Source organism: Artemia franciscana, chromosome 2 (genome assembly GCF_032884065.1).
Source record: "Artemia franciscana chromosome 2, ASM3288406v1, whole genome shotgun sequence".
NCBI lineage: Eukaryota > Metazoa > Arthropoda > Branchiopoda > Anostraca > Artemiidae > Artemia > Artemia franciscana.
Genome location: NC_088864.1, coordinates 2,690,979 through 2,714,464, shown reverse-complemented (window position 1 = coordinate 2,714,464; position 23,486 = coordinate 2,690,979). Strand labels below are relative to the sequence as shown.

Genomic DNA, 23,486 nt, shown 5'->3' with positions numbered 1-23,486 from the left:
AAGGCATTTCCCAAGATTTCCGGTTTCCAATATTTCTGTTTCCCTCCTCCAACTCTCTATTTTCCCGAATCCGATCCGAATTTAAAATGGAACATCTGAGACATAAGATCTTTCCATATATCAAGTTTCATTAAAATCTGATCACCCATTCATAATATGAACATACCTCAATTTTCACGTTTTCCAAGATTTCCGGTTTCCCCCTCCAACCCCCCCCCCCCAATGTCACCGGATCTAGTTGGGATTTAAAATAAGAGCTCTGAAGCACAAGATCCTTCTAAATATCAAATTTCATTAAGATCTGATCACCCGTTCGTAAGTTACAAGTACCTCATTTTTTCTAATTTTTTCGAATTACCCCTCCCCCCTTAACTCCCACACAGAGAAAAGATCCGGTCCGGTTATGTCAGTCACGTATCTTGGACTTATTCTTATTCTGGACTTATATCTTGGATGCTTATTCTTCCCGCCAGGTTTCTAAGCTTTTCCCAAGATTTCCGGATCATGTCGGGATTTAAAATAAGAGCTCTGAAGCACAAGATCCTTCTAAATATCAAATTTCATTAAGATCTGATCACCCGTTCGTAAGTTACAAATACCTCATTTTTTCTATTTTTTTCGAATTACCCCTCCCTCCTTAACTCCCCCATAGAGAAAAGATCCGTTCCGGTTATGTCAATCACGTATCTAGGACTTGTGCTTATTTTTCCCACCAAGTTTCTTCCCGATCCCTCCACTCTAAGCGTTTTCCAAGATTTTAGGTTTACCCCTCCAACTCCCCTCAATGTCACCGGATCCGATCAGGATCTAAAATAAGAGCTCTGAGACACGATATCCTTCTAAATATTCAAATTTCAAGATCCGATCACCCTTTCGTAAGTTAAAAATACCTCATTTTTTCTAATTTTTCCGAATTAACCGTCCCCCCACTCCCCCCCCCAAATGGTGGAATCGGGGAAACGATTTCTAATTTAATCCTGTCTGGTCCCTGATACGCGTGCCAAATTTCATCTTCCTAGCTTAAATGGAAGTGCCTAAACTAGAAAAACTGGGACCGACAGTCTGACAGACGGACAGAATTTGCGATCGCTCTATGTCACTTGGTAAATACCAAGTGCCATAAAAATCACTATTACTAGTCTCAAAGGGCTAAATTGGTATTTTGGGGTTAAAAAACAAAACTACTACTACTAACAACTCGCCGCAGAACCAAGCTGTGTGAGGCCAGCACAGCTATGCACGCTCCTCCTCCGTCCCAATCTATTCAAAGCCTCCCTCTTTACACCTTCCCAGGAAGTTCCCATTTCTTTAATTTGTCTTTATGACATCCTCCAACCCCAACCGAAGACGATCTGCCACACGACAAAAACATAAAAAAGTTTAAAAACAATAATAAGGCTTGCTAAAGAATACAAAACTAAATTGACAGAATTAATAATTTATTCAGTGACCATTTGGGTTGTCACAGTTTCCTGTTCGTATTACCAGCCTAGGTGAAGAAAGTAAGTAGTGCGGAAACTTTGAACAATGCAAATTTAGCTATATTCCTCTTCCAAACAAAAAATTATGCCTACCACTGGAAGTAAATTATCGTGAGATCAAAATTTAAAAACAAAATGCCAACGTTCATGAGGATCGGCCTTATAACGTTGCGGTATCTGCTAAAACTAGTAACTGACATCTAAGCGGCACTTTGTAAAGATGTCCTATTGTAAGAATCTAAGCTTCTATAAGTGTACCTTTAGGAACCAATACTGGACAAATTGTTTGGGTTCAAAATTCAGTTCCATTAATCTAAGGCACTCTTCAGTAAAACTTATGTCCGCTTCACTTTCTAATTAATAGATGGATAGATAGATAGATAGATGTATTTTAAAGCTAAATATACAGCCATGAACACAGTACAATAATATAAACGAAAGACACAAATAACATAAACTCTAATCAGCAATCATCATAAAACGCTTAAATGAAACACTGCATTAACCTAATATTAGTACTTAATGCTTGAAAAAAGGTTATTGAAAAGAACGCTTAACACTCGGAAAAAGACATAAATAAAACATTACATTTACTTTATAGTCAGATTTTTTTTTTTTTTTAAATAATATTCAGTCATATTTCTATGATCTTTACTCACAAGCCAACGTAGGGATGTGTTAGTGAAAAGGAAACATTTATAATGGTACCTCTTATCGAAATTAGTAACTTCCAAAATTTAGTTTGCCTTTTCCAGCAGCATAATATAAAGGTGTTTTATTTTCACGATATACGACATCTATAAATTCACCTTTAGAAACTATTTTTTTGTGAATAAAATTCGCCAGCATAATATAAAGCAATTTTTTCAAAATATGTCTTCAACTTGTTGTCTACTTCCATTTTAAAAGATGTTCGATTGCGTATAATTCAGTTTCAACCACAGCCCTGTTTAAGGGTGTGTTATTTTCAGAATCAAAAGCATCTATAGTGACACCTCCTTAAGCTAGTAACTTACAAATCTTAGTTTGCCTCGTGAGGCAGTATAAGATGACGGCGTTTTATTCTCACGATCTATTATCTATAATGATACCCTCAATTTTTATGGCACTTGGTATTAATTAAGTGACATATAGCAATCGCAAATTCTGTCGGTCCCGGTTTTGCTACGTTAGGCACTTCCTGGTAAGCTAGGACGATGAAATTTGGCTGGCGTATCAGGGACCGGACCAGATTAATTTAGAAATAGTCGTTTTCCCGATTTGACCCTCTGGGGGGGGGGGTGGGGGCCGGTTAATTCGGAAAAAAGTGGGGGCCGGTTAATTCGGAAATTCTGAAAAATTAGAAAAATGAGGTATTTTTAACTTATGAACGGGTGATCGGATCTCAATGAAATTTAATATTTAGAAGGATACCGTGTCTCAAAGCAGTGATCGGATCTTCATGAAACTTCATATTTAGAAGGACCTCGTAACTCAGATCTCTTATTTTAAATCTCAACCGGATCCAGCGTCATTGGGGGGGGGACCGGAAATCTTAGAAAATACTTAAAGCGGAGAGATGAGGATGAAACTGGATGGGAAGAAGGACATCGGGACTCAGAGCTCTTATTTTGAATCCCGGCCGGCATTAAGCCTCTGATTTTCCTTTTAAATCAATCTATTGATTCTCAGAATTTTGTTAGAGCTCATACCATATGAGCTCTTGGCTCTTAGCTCTTCTTGCCTCGTCACAAGATGAGCTCTTGGCTCTTGTTTCTTCGAAATATCTCTTACAATTTGGGTCTGCTCCTAGTTTGAAAAATGTTTAGTCACATATATTTCATATCAAACCACAACCCGTGTATAATGGTGTGTTATTTTATGCCAAGTAGCTTCTAGCTAGCAAATGCGAAGTTTGCCTTCTGTAGGAGTATAATATGAAGGTGTGATCGTTCCAATGTAAAGCGGTACCAAACAGTAAGAATTATTTGTATTTGGTTTTGCTCTATTTTTCGAATGTCTATTGTACTATATCTATTTCATTTTCAAATACAACCACAAAAAAAAATATTCAGACTTCACTTCATCTATATTGACACGACAGTATGCGTATTTATGTAGTCGTTGTGTTCAGAAATGTAAAGGGTTCAAATAATTAGTGGCACAAGCCCATGAATCCCTTAAACACCATTTTGCTTGTTTCAAATATAGCTTTTCTTCAGTCTTCTTGTTATGCTAATGGAAACAACACTGTCTTTAAAAGAAAAATAGAAAAAAAAAACAATTCATAGTAGGAAGAAAAGAACTAATGAAGGCATTGTTTGCTACCTCTTGAGATTTTACTAATAATTTTATGACGTCTCTCGAAATATAAAGAACAACGAATTAGAGCTAATGGTAAGAGGGAATTAGAGCTAATAATTGAATAAGAAAAATAGGAAAAAAAACAATTCATTGTAGAAAAAAAAGAACTAGTGCAGGCATTGTTTGCTAACTCTTGATATTTTACTAATAATTTTACGACGTTTCTCGAAATATTAAGAACAACGAATTAGAGCTAATTTTGTTTAAGTTAATATACTTTTGAAGTAAAAGTAAAGAGTGACTTCTGCTTAACGCGAGCAGAAAAAAAAACATGGCATTCTTCTGGTGTGATATAATTACGCATATGGTACGGTATCTGGTAAATTACGGAATGAACTACCGAATGCTTCCCCCAAAAATGCTTACTTATAAAAAAGAGGCTTCCGCTCCTGGGTTTGAAAGATCAAAAGAGTCACATTCGTGGCCCACTCTAATGCTAGCGGGGATAATAAATTAAAGTTACTGATGGTAGGAAATTCTGCCAAGCCCCTTCCTTTAAAAATGTATCTATACCTAACCTACAATAATTCCTTTATGCTTTTTCTTCGTAAATTATTCTTCTAATAGTAAATTATTTCTTCGTATTTCTTTTTCTAGCGGCAGTACCCAAACTCTTGTTTGTAGTGACTTTTGTTCATTTTAAGCTTGATTTGCATTTTTAGTTTAAACTTTACTCGTTTTAAGACTTATTTATTCATTTATATTAGTACCCTTTTGTACGTGTTTTTGCTATGACCATTTATTTAATTCCTGTTCGTTTTGGGTTTTATTTATTCTTTAATAGTAATTTCTAGTCGTTTTGAGTTTGAATTATTGTAAGTTTTTATTTTTTCGGAAGTTTTTTATGTTATAAATAAGACTTGTTTTTATTTAAACCCCATTTTCAGGAATGTTGTGTGTAATGATTCTGACCTTGAAGAAATAATGAAAAATCTCGCGGAAGAAGGATTCATTAACTTTTATGGGATGCAAAGATTTGGAACTCGTAAAAAAGGTACCCATGAGATCGGCCGAGAAATGCTGAAAGGAAATTGGCAAGAGGTACCTAGTGAGCAGCTTGTCCTGCTAGTGTTTTTCATCATTACCCCTTGCTTGTTTCAGTATATGCCATTGAGGGCTAAGTCACTTTATAGCCTCTCCATTCCATTTTGCATTGTGCTTTTTCTTTTTCTGTGCTTTTTGCATTTTCCTTTTTCTGTGTTCTTTTTGCATTGTCCTTGTCCTTTCTATCATTACCACTAGCCTGCTTGAGCATATGCCATTTAGGGTTAAGTCACTGACAATTATCGTCATAACCATTTCGTATTATGCTTTTTTCTTTGGATTTGAAAAGCAAATAGTTTAGTTTTTTTTTTTTTTTTAGTCTCTTACGAGCCTGACCAGGAACCAAAAATATGTTGTAGAGATTTTGTTAGCAGGTGCCCCGCTAGTTTATTTTTTTTTTGTGTGTGTGTGTGTGATTCCTAAGTGAACAAATTACAACGTTTAGCAGTTTCAGTGAATTGCAAATAGTTCAGTTCAGTTTCGTTTTTTTTTTTTTTTTTTTTTTTTTTTTTTTTTTTTTTTTTTTTTTTTTTTTTTTTTTTAGTATTATTATTATTATCTAATCTTAGTCTTACCATGGGACCGCCCAGCTAGCCCTTTTTGTGGTATATTTTTTTTATTTTATGTTATTTTTATTTTATATATTTTTATTTCGATCCAGTTTGGCTTCAGAATAACTAATTTTGGGTTACTGTTGGCTGAGGTTCGTCCTTTACTAGGTTGTAGCTACCACTGAGTGCTGTTGCTACAAATTTGTTGCAAAATAAAGGCATTTCAGTCTAACTCACTGACAATTGCTCTATGTTTTTTTATTTAGAGGTGAATCGCAAATGGTTTAGCTTAGAATTTGGTTGTTTCCTACTAATTTAAATTAGCTAGTCCAGCCAGGGAGTAAATATATATTTTGATATCGGTGTTTTAATGTAGTTTATCTGGCTTCCTACTATTCCTACTGCAGCTGCTAGTACGTCATTTGGAAGCAGTCTGATTCTAGATTCTTAGTGTCCTAAATATCACTTAAATGTTAAATTTTACTTAAATGATGAATTTAAAAGTAAGTAATAACAGTACTAATAAATAACAATTGCAAGTTAGTAGATGGAAAGGCTGTAGAAATTGGACAATATAAAAATCCTGTATGAACACAACAGGAACTAGTTTAATGCAGTTGGTGAACATTGCCTATTGCTGAAAAATCCTGTTAAAACTCAGGACTACCTAAATGCTACTTATATGTTAAATTTTACTTAAATGATGAATTTGATAGTAAGTTAAAACACTTGCAAGTTAATAGATGGAAAGGCTGTAGAAAATGGACAACATAAAGATCCTGTGTGAGTTCAGGGTTGATACAATATAATAGATCTTCAAACCAACAAATCTTGAAAAAAAAAGCTAAATCTGAACCATGACGGACAAATTATGATTACCTTTATGAATTTAGCGTTAACAAATTTTATTTAGTGTAGTAATTAGGGTTGCCACCCCTAGTGGATTTATCACTATTTGTAGTGATTTTTCTTATTGCCTAAAAAACAAACTCTAAATCAGCACATAAATCACTGGGTTATTCAAGAAAATCACCAAATCAACCAAAAAATCACTAAAATCTAGCATTTTTTTTCACGGAAGGCAAACCTGGTAGTAATAAACTCTTTTAAATTAATAACGGTGTTTCAGAATGCATTCTCCCAATCATCTGGTGATATTGTCTGTTCGTGTCTTAGCTTGCTTATGCACTTGGGTACGTTAGAGCAAAGTTTTGCGTCTCACTGTTGTGGAAAAACATCGATATTATTAAAACATTTAATAATTATTTAAAATATTGTATTGTATCAAGTCAAGCATGTGTACACGAATTTTACATTAAGATAAGTGGTAAATAAGTTAATAAGAGCATGCAGAGTATGATAAAATACAAATTATTTAGATGTTTTTCGAATTATTAAGGAAAGCTCAGAACTCCTCTTTTATGCACAAGTGCCAATTGCTTTTAGTATCTTAGGCTGAAGGACCATTCGCCATAAAATTTTCTAAGGTCTGGAATTATCTAACTATTTCTAGTCAATGAAAATTTTTCTTAAAATTTTAGCCAATCAGAAAAATGTAAATCTGAAATCTGATTGGCTCAAATTTAAACTAGCTCTTCTCTTCTACGCCAAATCTATGCAACTGGCGATAGTAACCGTTTTCTCTTGCACCATGATTTTTGTTAAAAAAAAGAAGAAAAAAATCCTAGTATGATTCGTTTTATAATACAAAAGAAAGTGTTCTTGTCTGTAATCTGAATCGTGTCTTCTAAAGGCAGAACCCTTTTAAGCAAGATCTATATTAGTCTAATTGTTGAATTATAAAATGTTGTATAACACATCTCGCCATGAAAATCTGCATAGATCCATTCCTAAAAGTAATTTTGGCTCAAAAAAGTGAAAATCTGTAGGGGGACAAATGCCCCCCCTAGATTTCGCTCCTCCCTTATATTTCAAAAATCTCTTTTTGGGAGTATTTTTATTATTAAAATGTCCTTTTGTATTCTCATTTTTGAAAAAGATAAATTTGTATCCCCCCCCCTTCCCCCGCCTTCTTAAATTCCGTATCTCTAAATTTCAAATTTGTCTTGAATGAATTCGCGAATGGACCTTAAAGGAGACTCTTTCCAGGCTTGTAATTTCATTTTGTCATCTGATGAAAAGGAGTCGAATCGAAATCTGGAGGAAGCCTTGCGCGTATGGAGAACGAGAAAGGATGCTTATGAGGCTCTTAGACGTCTTCCGTCCCAGTTGAAAATGAGAATTGAAGGCAAACTTTTGCATGGACTAACAAAGAATAGAAAAGATTATGAAAAAGCGATGAATTCGGTGAGCTTGCTTTTGAATTATTGAATCATTTAGGGGAAATTAGAAACTTTTTTGTCTATACCAATACTCATTGTAGAATTCAAAAAAAGGGGGGATGAGTAAAGAAAAATGACAGTTTGTCATTTTAGTAAGTTTTTTGTTTTGTTTTAACTTTTAAAAAAGAAGTTTGCTTTGTGAAATCTCATTGTAATAGCTCACTTGGATCCTTCAAAATTAATTTTAAAAAATATTTAGTGAAAGGTCAAATAATAAGAAGTTAAATTGGATTAAAATGAGTTTAGTATTTAAGATTATATTTATTGTTTATAGGTGAGGTGATTGTGCTTCCGGGGAGGGAGGGAGGAACCTGATAGCTAAGGTAATAATATGTAATTGTGGAGAAGACGTGCGGTTGTCCTTAGTAGTGAAGTTAGACCTGTTCTGCATGATAGGAAGAATCTTTATGTCTATGGGTCTCAACGTCGGCTGTGTCATGGATCAGTGTCTTTTAAGTTAATTTGTTTTGTTTTCTTTTTAATATAAACCCAATAGAACTTGGAAAAGTCTTTATGAATCTATAGTGACAAAGGGACGGTATTTGTATTCAAATTTTTTGAAGTCCATCTTTCTCTGGCGTTTAGGTGTGTTACATACATTTCCGCTATATTAAAATTGTTAAGGGATATATTTTCTATTTGAAAGGTTTGTTTGCTTTTCGACTAAATATACTCAACATTTCTTAATTTGCTTAACGATAGATTTATATATATATATATATATATATATATATATATATATATATATATATATATATATATATATATATATATATATATATATATATATAATATCATTTAGGAAAGAGGAAAATGTTGAAAAAAAGTATGAATAGAAAGTTTGGTTTTGAAAGGGTCTGTAACAATCTACGTTACGAATTAAGAAATTTGTATCTTTTAAAGTTTTCGAAACTATCTTATATTTGCAATCTTCTGTTAACCTGAAAAATAATAAAAATAAATTTTCTATTCTACCCGTGCTAAACTGCCAACTCGGTAGTTTTGATACCGAGTAGATTTGTAGACTCGGTAGATTTGTAGAAAAAAAGTGAAAGATGTTGCATTTTTTAGTATTAGTATTTTTAGTATTTTTCAGTATTAGTAGAGATTGATGAGTCCTGGGATGTTTCAGTTTGCAAATTTGAAGACGAGGATTGGCTATTAGTACATTGTCTGGTTTTCTTTGTTGGTGATTGCAGTCTAAGATCTTACGTTGAAGTTAATAATTTCTAAGACTACTCTGCTTTTCCATTTACGAAAAATTAAGCAAGAGAAAACGGGTTTTAATTTTGACAAAGTAGTAGGTAAAAAAAAACTACACTTTAACTAAAAAAAAAAATTATTTTTAACTTTAAACATTTTCGGAATATTTTTATTTTTTCTTGTTAAAGTGTAGCTTTGTTTTTATTTTTTGTTCACTGCTTTGTCGAATTTAAAACCAGTTTTCTCTTGCTTAATTTTCCGTTGAAGTCAATTATACCTTTTTTGGTGTAAGCCTAGATAAGCCCCTCCAAATGAGGAAACATATCTAAGACAGCGATTCTTACTTCATAATATGCAGAATAATCATAGTAAACATTATCCTCAATTCTTTCATTGTTGTACAATTAAAAAAAAACGAAAAATAAGCATAGATTCGATGAGACTTTTCTCCGTTTTCAATTAAAGACCATCAGTGCCATCTAATTATTTCTCATATAACATACGAATAGAAACGTGAGAAATTCGGTTAGGCTAGGCTATGTTAGATGGCGGTTGGGCGTTTGTTTGAGCACATCTTTCAAGACTTACAGAATCGACACAAAAAATTTAGAAATGTAGTTCTGAAAGAAGCTGACAATTGCTCAGTGCAGTAGCCCGAAAATTGTTATTGCTCCGAGCTTTTAGAGTTGGCAAGTGATGTTGCAATGTTTTAGTCAGTGTTACTTCGCTTATGGTTATATACTTTAGGAATGTTTATTTTTCATCTCCGTCACCTCGTTTAGTTGCTATTGCTCTCTCTAACTTTTTTGTTTGTTTTCTTTAGCTTCCAAGAAATATCCGTTTATTGTACCTGCACGCCTACCAAAGCTATATTTGGAACCAAGTAGCTTCAAAAAGGTCTCTTGAATTTAGGAATAAGGTTTTACCTGGTAAGAACTTCTTCTCTTTTTTGAACTTCCCTCTCTCTCCGTCCTTTTCTTCCCAACGCCCCCCTCCCCCACTGTTTAATAAATTGTGATAGTGCTTGAAATGACTAGTGTAGGATGCAACCAGCCGGTTTCGCGTTAAATCATAAAAAAAATCAATATAGCGAATATCAAGTCATATAGCCAAGAAGACTGGTTTAAATGTATTTCTAAAAGATAAGAATTATTGCAAAATACCTGCGGGCAGTAGCAGCCCAAATTACAGCATACAAACAAAGCTCAGGAACAAAATGCTACATTAAATAGCATAAATAAACAAAACAACAAAAATACAAAAAAATAAACACGCCAAGGCTCAACATTTTAACCGACAAACACCAACCATAATAGAATTCAATTCCTAAAAACCATAGCAAACTATCCCCTCAAACATGATTCCCTATGTCTAATCCCTAAACGAAGAAACTTACGCAACTGTTTAATAGCACATGCGTTCCTCTCAGCCATCTACTCAATTAACCAGCATTAACTCCCAAACACTCGTCAAAAACATTCATTCCGCAATTGAGACAGTTCTTCCCACTCGGATACAAAATGAAATAAATTCTCATTCACACATCTGCGCATAGGGCAAAAGTAGGGGCTAGCCTAACCTTTCCCAAAAATTTCCCTCTCTCACATGAATCCAAACTATCCCCTCTTACCAACAATAAATCCTTCAAATCCTTTTTATTCAACCCATATTTAAAATAAACCTCCTCCCCCCAACAATTTTTAGCTTGGGAGTAAAATCTCAAATACATAGAAAGTCCTTATGAGCTTGTCATTATTGAATTTCTTGGTCATTTAGGGGTCATTGGACTTCCTTCCATACTGACACACTTTCATCCATTGGGCCTTTTCCTTCATTCCACATATCCGAAAGGCCACAAAGGTCCAGTATTGTCTTCACTTGATTTGGCCACGAATCACGTCTACTGTCCTTCAAGATCTTCAAATAAGCTGACTTAAGAAGCCGAACTCTATGTAGCCTAATTATTTTCTCCCAAAATTTTACCATTATAACCAATCTAACGTTCCTTAAAGTGAAAAGCCCCTAATCTCCTTTCAATACCACTGAACTAAATGAATCCTTCAAGCCTAAAATTCTCTTAAAATATCTTAGCTGAACTACTTCTAGCTTAGCTGCTTTACCAATACCCCAAACCTCAGTAGCCCAATGTAGACTAGAAGCTACTTTTGTCTCGAACACTTTTTTTGGATCCTCATGTCAGCTAGCTTACCTAAATTGCTCCTCGAAGGCTCGTTTATTAACCTGTTACCCCTTAAATTGCAATCTTCTACATGCCTAGACATGCTCTTTAACGCACTAAACTTAACACCCAAATAAACAAATTCATCTTTAACCTTACTTAACATCGTTCCTCCAAAATTAAAATCAACCCCAGAATCAACATCCCCTTTGCTCCTAAATACTAATAAAACTGACTTCTTAGCATTTAACACTAAACCCTTCTTTTCTAAATAATTTTTCATTGCATCTAATTGTTTCTGTAGATTATTTCTTCTATCCGCCTCTAGAGCTATTTCATCCGTAGATAACATATATAATAGCCTAAACCGATCCAAAGATATATAAGGGGCTCCATTTCTTTTCATAAAACTATCTAAATCATTAACAAACGAGGAGAAAAGCTTAGGAGATAAAGTACATACTTGTTTCACTCCCATATGGGACGTAGCTAGCCTAGAAAATTTTTTCCATAACCTTCACAACAAACATAATACATATCTGCTATAATCGCTATAAAACATGACGGCAAGCCTATCTCTAACAGACTTTCAATTAATAACCTTCTATTTACCGAGTCAAAAGCACTTTTCAGGTCTAAAAATGCTATGAATAACCGACCATTTTTCCCTCTCGCATATTTCCTTCTCGGTATATCCAAGTAAAAATGTAGTCAATAGTGCTGAACGTCGATCTCAATACCACTTGCTTCGGGCTAAGTATTTCCTCCTTATCTAAGCAATCTCTTGGCCTAAATTCCAGAACCTTTCAAAATAATTTAATTACCACATTCCCCATAAAGATAGGCCTGAAGTTTTCATATAACTTCTTATTACCTTTCTTAAAAAGAGGCATTGCTACCGAAATGTTCCATGAGCTAGGCCGACAAGCTTTCTCCACTACAGACGGAAAAATTGCGGCAGACATGGAATTAAGGTTGTCCTTCCTAACCTCAGGGCGTGTGTAGATATACCGTCTCTTCCTGGACACGAATTACCTTTCATCTCTTTCAACTGATCCCAAATTTCTTTTTTGAGAAACATGTCTTATTAAATCATAATCATTCTGTCTTAAAGGGTATTTCACCGTCCCTAGACCTAACTCTATCCTCTGAATCATTCAACTCATTCGCCCTGACATATTCTGAGTCCCTATTTTCAAAATAATCTGGCTGCGTCTCAACAGGCGGGAGATCTCCTCTTATTCTCGGTCCCTGAATTGAACATTTAACTGCCGACCAAAATTCTGTAGGCTTATTCACAGTATAAGCTCTCTTAATTTCTTCATTAATGTCTATCTGCCTCTCTCTCTTTTTAGCTCTTTTAACCCTGTTATAATCTGATTTTATTTTCCAGCCTGCGCCAATTCAGTTCTTGATCTAATGGGTCTATTGTGTTATGTAGCCCAAAAACCCTAATTACCTCTTCTGTTTTTTGCCTACATTTCCCATCGAATAAATCGAATCATCTTTTCTGGCCGGATGCTTCCTATCCTGAGATAAAGGCCTGATGTTCTCATAAAATCTATCTGTAATTACCGAAACAGGTTGATCATTTCAGCTGGTTCTGAAAATATCAAAATTGAATGGCAATCATTCTGAAATTCCTCACTGTCTAGCTCCTTTTTAACCAGTTCTTCTTCCTCCTCGGCTACCCAAACTGGCTTATGGATCTTTTCCTCACACGTAGACATTTCATTTACCCTTTCAGTCCGTCGGATACATGCTCTCAGCTTAAGACTCACTAACAAATGGTCAGATCCGACCAATTCTAGGACCTTGAGGTTCACCGCCCGGGGCCAGAGAGATAAACTACATATAATATAATCAATTAAACTCAGATTAAACCCACTATAACATGTAAAATCACCCATACCAAAATCTCCTCCTAACCTCCCGTCCATAAATAGTAACCCTTCCTATTTGCAAAAATTTATTAAATTCCTTCCCCATCTATTTATTTTCCGAGACCTATCCCAACTTTGCCTCATGGAGAAGACTGGCTCACATTCATTCCCCAAACAAACATCCTGACAGGGTTCATTTACAAGGGGTTCCCCAGCCTGCAACTCCTCTTCGCTAGTATATGCATTGAAGTCCCCTAGAAAAATAAAACTACGGCAAGGGAACATTCTTTTATACATCTGTGTTAATAAAAACCATATTGAATTTTTCATACTCACTTTCTAGCCTACGAAATAAATTAAATACACCCTTCCTTACAAGCGCCGAAACCCCTCCATAATATCTACCGTTTGTCGAAACTTTTCTCCTGCAATAAAAACCTTAAAATATTTACATGAAGAAAAATGATGTAGAGAATTCCAAGTCTCAACAAGGCGAGAACATCCTAATTTTCACAACCTGCGGATTTACTCGGCTCTGATTAGATTTTCTAACTTTTTGTTTGTATTCGTATTCGTTTAATTCGTTTAATTATTCTTTACTGGTTTAGCAAAGGTCCTACTCAAACTGATTTTCACAACCTGCCGATTGGCTTGACTCTGAATAGATTTTCCAACTTTTTGTTCTAACTTTTCCCTACTATAACCTTGTAAATTCCAAGCTACAAAACGTAAGCGCGAGTAAAGGTAAACGTAAGCACTATGGCCTTGTATTCCCTATTTTGGCAGTTTTGACTGGTTCCCTCGCGCTACTATATCCCCCCAAGTAGGAAACTTCTGAGAAAAAACCGCGGCATTCTGAATCTGGCGAGGTGCAAATGATTTATAATCCTTTTCACTTGGTAAGCATTTTCTTCACGCCTTTATCCTGTAGGCTAATGTTCTTGTTATTTCTTTTGTCCTGTCTTTTAGCCTGCTGAACTAAATCCATCGCAGGTTTTGGCTAACGGGGGTATGATACTGCCTACCTGCAAAAGCAGCTGGGCCCCCCTCTTCTGCACTAAACACAGAAACAGCGCTTCAAAACTGTGACCACTAGCAGCAGAATTTACCGGTTCGCTTCTTTCGCGAAACAATCTGATCACTCTGATTTGCACGAGTGAAATATGTCCCAGTCTCATTAAAATCATTATGGGGGCTAGCCATCTCATCATGCATACGTTTTCTTGTCTGAACTTCAATATCTGTCCCTTGCGTGTTTGAAAGACAAAACTTTGATGATCAGAGGCACTTATTGCTTTATTGCTATAACCTTTCGTTGTTCTCGATCAGTTTCTTTCAGCTTTACCCAATTCACTATCGTATGCAAAAATCGTATCCCCGTAAAAAGTCTCACATCCCTCAGCTTTGCATTTGAATGGCTTCTGTACGCATGGCTTCCAAAATTGGTATCAACTTATTGCGCGCCAACAAATCTGAAGAAGTGTAGTCTGGGACTACTGACAAATAAAACCTTTTGAAAAGTGCAACCGAAGAATAGGGATTCTTTTTAATTCCGTGGAAGCTAAGTTAATTACGACTCGTCTGACTTTCTGGTTTGAAGGTAAACGAATCTGATATCTGTCTACATAAATCTTGCGCCTCTTAAAATTTCATTTAAGCATCTAAGAATCTAAGCATCTAGAACCCCTTATCTTTGGGTCGAAATTGTAGAGAACCGCGTTGCACCTTTTTTGATCCGCCTCAATTCTATCCATTATCTTTTTATTCTTTGTAACTTCTGTTTTCAGCTCACGAACTTCTGTCTCTGTATTTTCCAAACTTTTTTCTACTTCACAAATTTTCTTATTCAGTGATTCTGATGAACTCTCGGGGAGCAGATTACCTCGCATTTGTGCCATTAGCGGCCTTGGTAAAGATTTGTCTGCCGCCTTCTTGTAACCTCTGCTACCTTTTAAAAGGTCTAAAGAGAAGAAGTGAGCAAAAAATTAAAGATACGTTTTTTTTTAAGATGGGAAGCCAATAGAAGAAGGTATAGAAAATCGTTATTTTTTTTAAGAATTAGATTTATAAAGTGTTAACTTTGTCGGATTGGATCGTAATAAATTAATGCCTTTGGAATTTATTTCCATAATGTAGCAATATTTATATTTTGAATTTTAAGTTTTGAACCAATTTTTTAACCCACTTCTAATGCCAAAAACTATCACGCATGAAAAATGCCAGGCAGAGATTCTGTCTGTCTCAGTATTATATACTGAGGGCCGTCCTCAGTATAACACAAATGAAAATATAAACGAGGTTGAACTTCGTTGAAGTAAGGTTGCCAGGGTTGTTTTAATGTTTATTTATTTTTTAGTTTTAATGGTCGTATTTTAATTTTATATCTTTTGATTCTTTGTAACTTCTATTTTCTGCTCATGAACTTCCCTCTGTATTTTCCCAACTTTTTTTCCACTTCACAAATTTTCTTATTCAAAGATTCGGAAATTAAAGAAAATTCAGTAGTTTTTACCTGTTCATAGAGGGACTCAAGTTTTTTAAGCTCTATTGACATCTCACTTAATTTCTTTAAAACCTGTAGCTGGACTTCTATTGATTCTGTCGTTTTGATGGTAATTACTAGCTGCTTAAAATAGAAAGGCGTACCTGTTTGAGGGTCAATTATTTTATCCATACAGACTCAAAGCGTATAGTTAGCTAAGCTGCCGTTGATAATGCCAGCAATTCCCAGTGAACTTCTCAGCAAAATCTAAAGATTAACTTCTCGACCAAATCCACAGGATATATATTTCACAATTTCAGTCATATATATATATGTATATATATATATATATATATATAAACACGTTATGTATTATATTATATTTACTATATCTTTTCTATAACTTTCTACTAGAATTTCTATTTAGGAGCTATAATTAAATCTTTAAAAATAAATGAAAATGGCCAGACAAGAGTAATGGTTCTAGTAGTCATCTAGTAACCGTTTTTAATTTAGCAGTCATTATTTAGTGTTGAAATAAATAAAAAAATATTTTAAATAAAGATAAATGTTCCTTGAATGAGAACTAAAACTGAATTATGTGAAAAAGAAAAGAAAGGAATAAAATTGTGTGCCAAAATTAAAAGAAATCAGAACATGCTTGTAAAAAAAAAAAAAAAAAAAAAAAACTTTATACGACGGAATCAAATGTGTCGGCTTAGTAAAGGGAATAAGGAGATTTTCCCTCTGTAGATAACCCAAAGTGTGTCAAACAGTTCGTGGTAACGAACTGTAGTAAGGAGCGACCCGGCTCAATAGTAACCAAAACTCTAAAAAATTGAATTTTGATATCAATAGCTACATCAAAAGAATCGCATTTTAATGCTGATTTTAAATATATAAGTTTCATCAAGTTTAGTCTTACCCATCAAAAGTTACGAGCCTGAGAAAATTTGCCCTATTTAGGAAAATAGGGGGAAACACCCCCTAAAAGTCGTAGGATCTTAGCGAAAATGACACCATCAGATTCAGCGTATCAGAGAACCCTACTGTAGAAGTTTCAAGCTCCTATCTACAAAAATGTGGAATTTTGTATTTTTTGCAAGAAGACAAATCACGGGTGCGTGTTTTTTTTTTTTTTTTTTTTTTTTTTTTTTTTTTTTTTTTTTTTTTTTTTTTTTCCAGGGGTCATCGTATCGACCAAGTGGTCCTAGAATGTCGCAAGAGGGCTCATTCTAACGGAAATGAAAAGTTCTAGTGCCCTTTTTAAGTGACCAAAAAAATTGGAGGGCATCTAGGCCCCCTCCCACGCTCATTTTTTTCCCAAAGTCAACGGATCAAAATTTTGAGATAGCCATTTTGTTCAGCATAGTTGAAAACCATAATAACTATGTCTTTGGGGATGACTTACTCCCCAACAATCCCTGGGGGAGGGGCTGCAAGTTACAAACTTTGACCAGTGTTTACATATAGTAATGGTTATTGGGAAGTGTACAGACGTTTTCAGGGGGATTTTATTTTGTTTGGGGGTGGGGCTGAGGAGAGGGGGCTATGTTGGAGGATCTTTCCTTGGAGGAATCTGTCATGGGGGAAGAAAAATTCAATGAAAAGGGCACAGGATTCTCTAGCATTACTATAAGAAAACAATGAAAAATAAACATGAAAACGTTTTTTCAAATGAAAGGAAGAAGCAGCATTGAAACTTAAAACGAACAGAGATTATTACGCATATGAGGGGTTCTAAAAATACTTTAGCATAAAGAGCGAGGTATTTAGGAGGAGATAAATACCTCGCTCTTTATGCTAAAGTATTTTTAGTAATTTCAACTATTTATTCTACGGCCTTTCTGATTCAGGGGTCATTCTTAAAGAATTGGGACAAAACTTACGATTTAGTGTAAAGAACGAGGTATTAACGAGGGTACAAACCCCCTCATATACATAATAATAATTAAAGAATATAAAAATTTGTTACGTAAGTTAATTCTAAAGTTACGTATATTTTTTGCTAATAAAAAAATTCGTTAAAATTAAAATTAATAGTTGCCTTTTTATGTAACGGAAAAATTGCATGGCAACTAGGCCTCCTTCCCCATCCCATATTTCTCAAAATCGTATGATCAAAACTAAGAGAAAGCCATTTAGCCAAAAAAGGAATTAATATGCAAATTTCATTTGAATAGTTTACGTGTGGAGAGTCAAAATCAAACATGCATTAATTCAAAAACGTTCAGAAATTACATAAAAAAAAAACTAGTTTTTTTAACTGAAAGTAAGGAGCGACATTAAAACTTAAAACGAACAGAAATTACTCCGTATATGAAATAGATTGTTCCCTCCGCAATCCCTCGCTCTTTACGCTAAAGTTTGACTCTTTGCCACAATTCTGCTTTTTAAAACAATTAAAAGCTTTAGCGTAAAGAGTGAGGGATTGCGCAGGGAACAATCTATTTCATATACGGAGTAATTTCTGTTCGTTTTAAGTTTTAATGTCGCTCCTTACTTTCAGTTAAAAAAACTAGTTTGTTTTTTTTATGTAATTTCTATATAGGCTATCGCTAGGGTATTTCAAGAGAAGGAAATGCCAGGCCGGACAGTCTTATCGCGATAGCGGCCAGATAAAGGACAGAGGGAAGGAACTCGATAATAAGAGGATGTGGCTTTGAACAGTTGAAGCAATAAATTCGTTTAAATTACTAGCAGTCTTGTAGAAAGAATCAGAATATGAAAATTTTTTCTTTCCGCAGATTTTTTTAATTTTCCTGTTTACTATTAGGATACTTTGCCTTTTTACTTTTCTTTACTTTTATAATAAGATTAGAATTTTACTTGTTCAATACGTAAAATAAACAGATGGAAACTGAAACTGAGAGCAAAGAAACAAAGAGTTAAAAGAGAGCGCGAAGCGAAGGTTACTTGCTATTAAGTTAATTTCCTCACGTTTTAACGGAAATAATGATAAAGAAATTTTTTGAATTTTTTCTTTGAGTATAAGCTTCAACGATTTTCAAATTCTTATCTTCTCTTGGTCAGTTTTTAAAAAGTTCGGTCCGTGTTTATTGCTAGTTTACTCTTTTTTTCTTTTGAAAATAGAGATTATGATTGCTATTCAAAGTACCAAGGATAGTAAATATTGAATTAAAAAGAAAGGTGAAAAGTTAACACAATATAAGCTATAAGGGGTGCTAGGCAATCTTTCCTGGAAAAACTTTCCCGGACAGTTCCCCTGGAACATTCTTTCCATATGCAAAATTGTGCATCCAAAGAGAAAGAAAGACAAATAAATGGAATTCCGTAAATGAAGCTTGGGAAACTGCTCAACTTATATTTGAATAATGGACAAATTGCAAAACTTACAGCGTTTTCCTTTGAAACTGTGGGAAGTTATGTCATCCCCATAGGTATATTTTTTTGACCTGACCTTTCAGTTATGCTGAAACAAATGGCTAATCTCAAAATTTCCATCGGATGTCTTGGGGGAAAAAGGGGTGGGGGAAGGGGAATAGTTACTCTCCAATCTGTTTGTTCCCTTAAAAGGGTACTACTCACTTGAGCCCTCTCTCCATCTTTTAGGATTTTTGGTTCATTACGATAATCCCTTAAAAAAAAAAAAAAAAAAACAAACAAACAAACTTAGTTCTTTTATGGCAAAAACAAAGATAAAAAATTCCCAATTTTTGTAGACGAGAGCTTGAAACCTCCACCGAATGTCTCAAAGGGTGGAATGTAATGGCAAAGAAATCCCGAAAACAATGTTACCGAATTAGTTCTAAGGAAGGGGGGTGGACGTATAAATTGATATATAATCCCTCTTGGTTTTTGGGAGTATTTCTGGCCTACACCGTTATTGTGAAACTAAAAAGAATTTGTCGAAAAAAATATTTAAAATAGATATAAATGTTTGAAATAATTTTTCATTGATATTCGTTGACCTTCTTTTCTTTTTTAGGTGATCTTGTGTTGCCTTTAGATGACTTTGAAATTCAAGAAGAAGGACTAATTGAAATGACCAACTATGAAGAAAGACTGAAGACTCCTTTTTACCTCCTTGAGGAGGAAGAAAGAAATCGCAAAGAAGAAGAAAGGAAGAGATTAGATCTTTTGGCCAGGGAAAAAAGTGATACAAAGGCATGCTACTTATATAACTTCTCTAAAGCAACCACATTTTCTTCTGTAGAAACTACGTATGAAACCAGAAAGCCCATATCCAGCGGAGGGGGTCACCAAATATTAACCCTCCCCTGATGTTTTTGTCCGACTCGTAAAAAAGTAAGAAAAATGTATATAAAGAAATTCTTATACGTTTTGTAAAGGTTTTTACCCCCCCCCCCCCTTTTAATAGTAACCCTGTATTTGGCCTAGTAAGAGGGGGATGTCAAGCTAAACAGTTTTGTTCAATAGAGGGGGTCACCGATTATTAATCCTCCCCTGAAACTTTCGTCCGACTCGTAAAAAAGTAACAAAACGCACAGAATTTTTATACGTTTTGTGAAGTTCCTCCCCCCAAATAATAATCCTGTATACGGCCTAGTAAGATGGAGGTGGCAAGCTAAACAATTTTGTTCAATTCTCATGCTCACAGTGTCTACAGAGAGATTAGAGGATGAATCTTTATCTTGAATCGGCCCACAATGAGAGGTCTTAATATGGACTCAAGAGAGTACATTTGTCCTAAGAACTATTCGAATTCCCCCCCCCCCTCTTTACCTCTTCAAGAGAGTCTAACTAACATTTTGTTGTGAAAATTTTCATGCTGAAATATATAAAAAGACGCTTTTGATGTATCAAACCCTTTAGAGAATTCTATAATCACACCTTAAATTTGTTGTTGTGTTGATCTATGACATTAGTCTTTTTAATTATTGATGTTTGAGAACAAAAATATATAAATGGGTTTGATACTTTCAATACTAATTTCCTCTGTTACAGGGAATTAGAAGAATCTGTCTCAGAGGGAAAGGGGTCCTTTGGAGAGGCCCTATAAATATTTCCTTTCAACTCCTTCCAACTTTATTTAGGCCGTGTAACAGTAAAACAGAGTCCATTTTTATTATGGGTCCTTTGTTCTCTGTGCTAACTTGAAGCACAAATGTTATTTGGTTTCAAAATCACAACAACAAAAATGTCACCTTTCCCTCAGTCCCAGTTTCCTTTGTTTGCAGGTAGTGTTGGTTAGAATTTAGGACATTCTTACATACCCACTTGTATGCTTTACTACTCATACCCGCGCAGAATTTTGTTACAGTCTCCAGACCTTTACTACTGCTGCTACTGCTCACCGCAGTACCAGGCCGCCTGAGGCCAACAAAGCTATGCACGCTCCTCTTTAAACCATTGAACTCTTCAAATTATAGTCTATGAAAATCATTTGTTCTATTTGAAAGAATACTTCAAATAAAACTAACTTTACGATAAAATACAACTACGTACTACTACTAGTAACGACTCACTGCAGAGCCAAGCCGCCCGAGGCCAACAAAACTGTACATGCTCCTAAACTCCGATATATTCAAAGTCTCAGTCCTTACCCCCACCCATGAAATTCCAATTTCCTTTTAATCCTTCCTTGTAAGGTCATGCTATTCAGTTCTGGGACGATATGCTATTAGTCTGTCCCAGATAGGTGCCTGAAAAGTGCCACCTTTGGCAATCTGTCATTCTTCACGCTTAAAACGTGGCTTAGCCATACCTACCTTTCTTTCATTATAGTCTTAGAAAGCGGGATGGAACCACATTTTTGTACATCTTATCTTAGACAGTTCCTGTCGAAAGCAATCAAAAAAACCTTTCTGCTTTTCAAAGCCACTATTACATACATTGGGGAGGTGGACATTTAAAGGGAATATAAGCTGAATATAAAAGACCTGGCAAAAGACCAAGACGAAAAAAGCAGGAAATGCCTGACAAACGCAGAAAGTTTACTAAAAAATGAGGATGAGATAAGAGAGAAAAAAGCAGGAACTACTATCGTCTTTTCACACCTGACCCCAATTATGGTCTAGTATTTTATATCATCTTCTTATAATAGATAGAATTTTGTAAATTAGAGTGGAACCTCAGCTTGGTCTTCAAGAAGAAAAAAATGTAATGAAAGAATGGAAAAAGGATGTACTATTAACATTTTTTTATTTCTTCGAAATTTGGGATGAATTGTGGAACGATTTTATATGTGAAACTAGCAGTAGCTTAGTAACAGCTCAGTTTCTGAAAAGGAATTTAGAGAATGCCGAGGTAATAGTTAAAATTATCCCTACAGCAAGCTTAAATAAAACTACTTTGTAGTGTTAAAAGAATAATACATTTATAAATGCTATATTTATTAAATAATAATTTAATATATTTGTTTGCAACAAACATGTGTTTTTTCTTAAAGATGGTGTTCCAAAATAAAGATTTTATTTTACATAAAATTATTTTGAGTGTTTTTTTTTTTTTTTTTTTTTTATTTGAAAACTGGTTGCCTTACTGAGAAGCTTACCGCTCCAAAGAACAGCAAAGACTAGAGCCACACATCTTAATGAATGAAGAGGCAATAGAAAAAAGTGGTAATAGTAGACATCCTGTAATTGCGCTTTACTCAAGTCAGATGTTGCCCCATAAAAAAAACATAACTAAGGCATTTACTGTTACCTTCCAACACCTCCGACTGACATATAACAACTTCTTATGTTAAATATCTAGATGACAAGAATTTTGTGGCAGCTATAATTTTTGACCCCCAAAAAGTATAGTTGGGACAGTAGCTCAAGCTCCCAGTCAAGTTTTGACAAGGTCTAACAATCCATTCTGATATATCGTCAGTTTTCTGATTTTCAAAAAAGGTGATAATTTGGAGCCACACCAGGGCTCATTGGGATCTCTAGATAGGAGAAGTATCCTGCTCAATGCAAGAACCATGCAATCTAAATAAGTGAATCTAGCTTACTCATTTGAATCCCGTAAAAAGAAGGAATAATTACTTAACTGCAGAATCACAGCTAACATATTACATTACTTAATACAGAATCATAGCTATTTAATTAGGTATAACTTTTTTTCTTCTTAAGAACGCTTGGGTAGTTGCATGAGCACCACATGGAAACTCACAGTGGCACCGGAAGTTTTGTCCTCACCAAAATTTAAACAGAGACATTTTTGTATTTGACATCATTCTTTTCTATAATAAATAGTAAAATCAAATTATGATAGTTTTTTCTTTCGTAGCGGTAAGTTGATATTTCATGCCTAGTTACTATATAGTAAAGCTGGGGCCATATCATAGTAGCAATTGTTAATAAAATCAGAATTGTGTCCGTCTGTAGTGCAAATGATGTACCCCCTAACTTGTTATTAAATTCCAGCTCGCTAGATGGCTAATAGATTTACTTATTCTAAGCTTCCTACAATTAAATTCAGCAGATAAAGACTTCCATCTTATGTGCACAGATATATTACCCTTTTTGCTTCTATATGTATAATGTGAGACGATGATTTCTTTCTCAAATATCAAGTACCAGAAGACCGAGCTTCGCTTGGTGAAAAGAAAGACATTTTTTGTTTTGTTTTGTTTTTATCCCTTGCAAAACAACTTTAATTTGGTTTTATTGTATTCAAAATTTTTTTTTTGCTTATTTATTTAAAATAATTATTCTCTCCTGTCTAAAATCAAACTAAATTGTAATGTGTTTTCTAAAATATATTGTACAGGCACTTATGTTCACCAAAATTTAGAACTATTCCACTTCACAAGTATTGTGATGTTATTCATATGAATTTGTTTTTTTCCAAAATTAAGGCCCCAAACCAATTATATCAAACTTATAGCCTATCCAGATCGTTTATTCGCATCGGAAAATAATAACATGCTAATTTTTGGGGAAAAAAAAATATTTTGCTGTATTTCGAGAACAAATTTATAGAGAAATAAAGATACATATATTATAATAAGATAAGCTAAAAAAACGTAAATTTGTACATTGTTTAAAAATAGTACCAGTTA

At 34.5% G+C, this 23,486-nt stretch overlaps 1 protein-coding gene across 2 annotated transcripts in view; it reads left to right on the top strand.

Annotated features, from left to right (window-relative positions):
• The window catches only part of LOC136035970 (pseudouridylate synthase 7 homolog), an 85,192-nt gene that overhangs the window by 40,952 nt on the left and 20,754 nt on the right, over positions 1 to 23,486 (top strand). For both annotated transcript variants that reach the window (XM_065717870.1, XM_065717878.1), the window contains exons 7-10: positions 4,712 to 4,865; positions 7,529 to 7,726; positions 9,788 to 9,893; positions 19,458 to 19,636. In XM_065717870.1, coding sequence (XP_065573942.1) covers positions 4,712 to 4,865; positions 7,529 to 7,726; positions 9,788 to 9,893; positions 19,458 to 19,636 — 637 coding nt within the window. The remainder of the gene's footprint in view (positions 1 to 4,711; positions 4,866 to 7,528; positions 7,727 to 9,787; positions 9,894 to 19,457; positions 19,637 to 23,486) is intronic.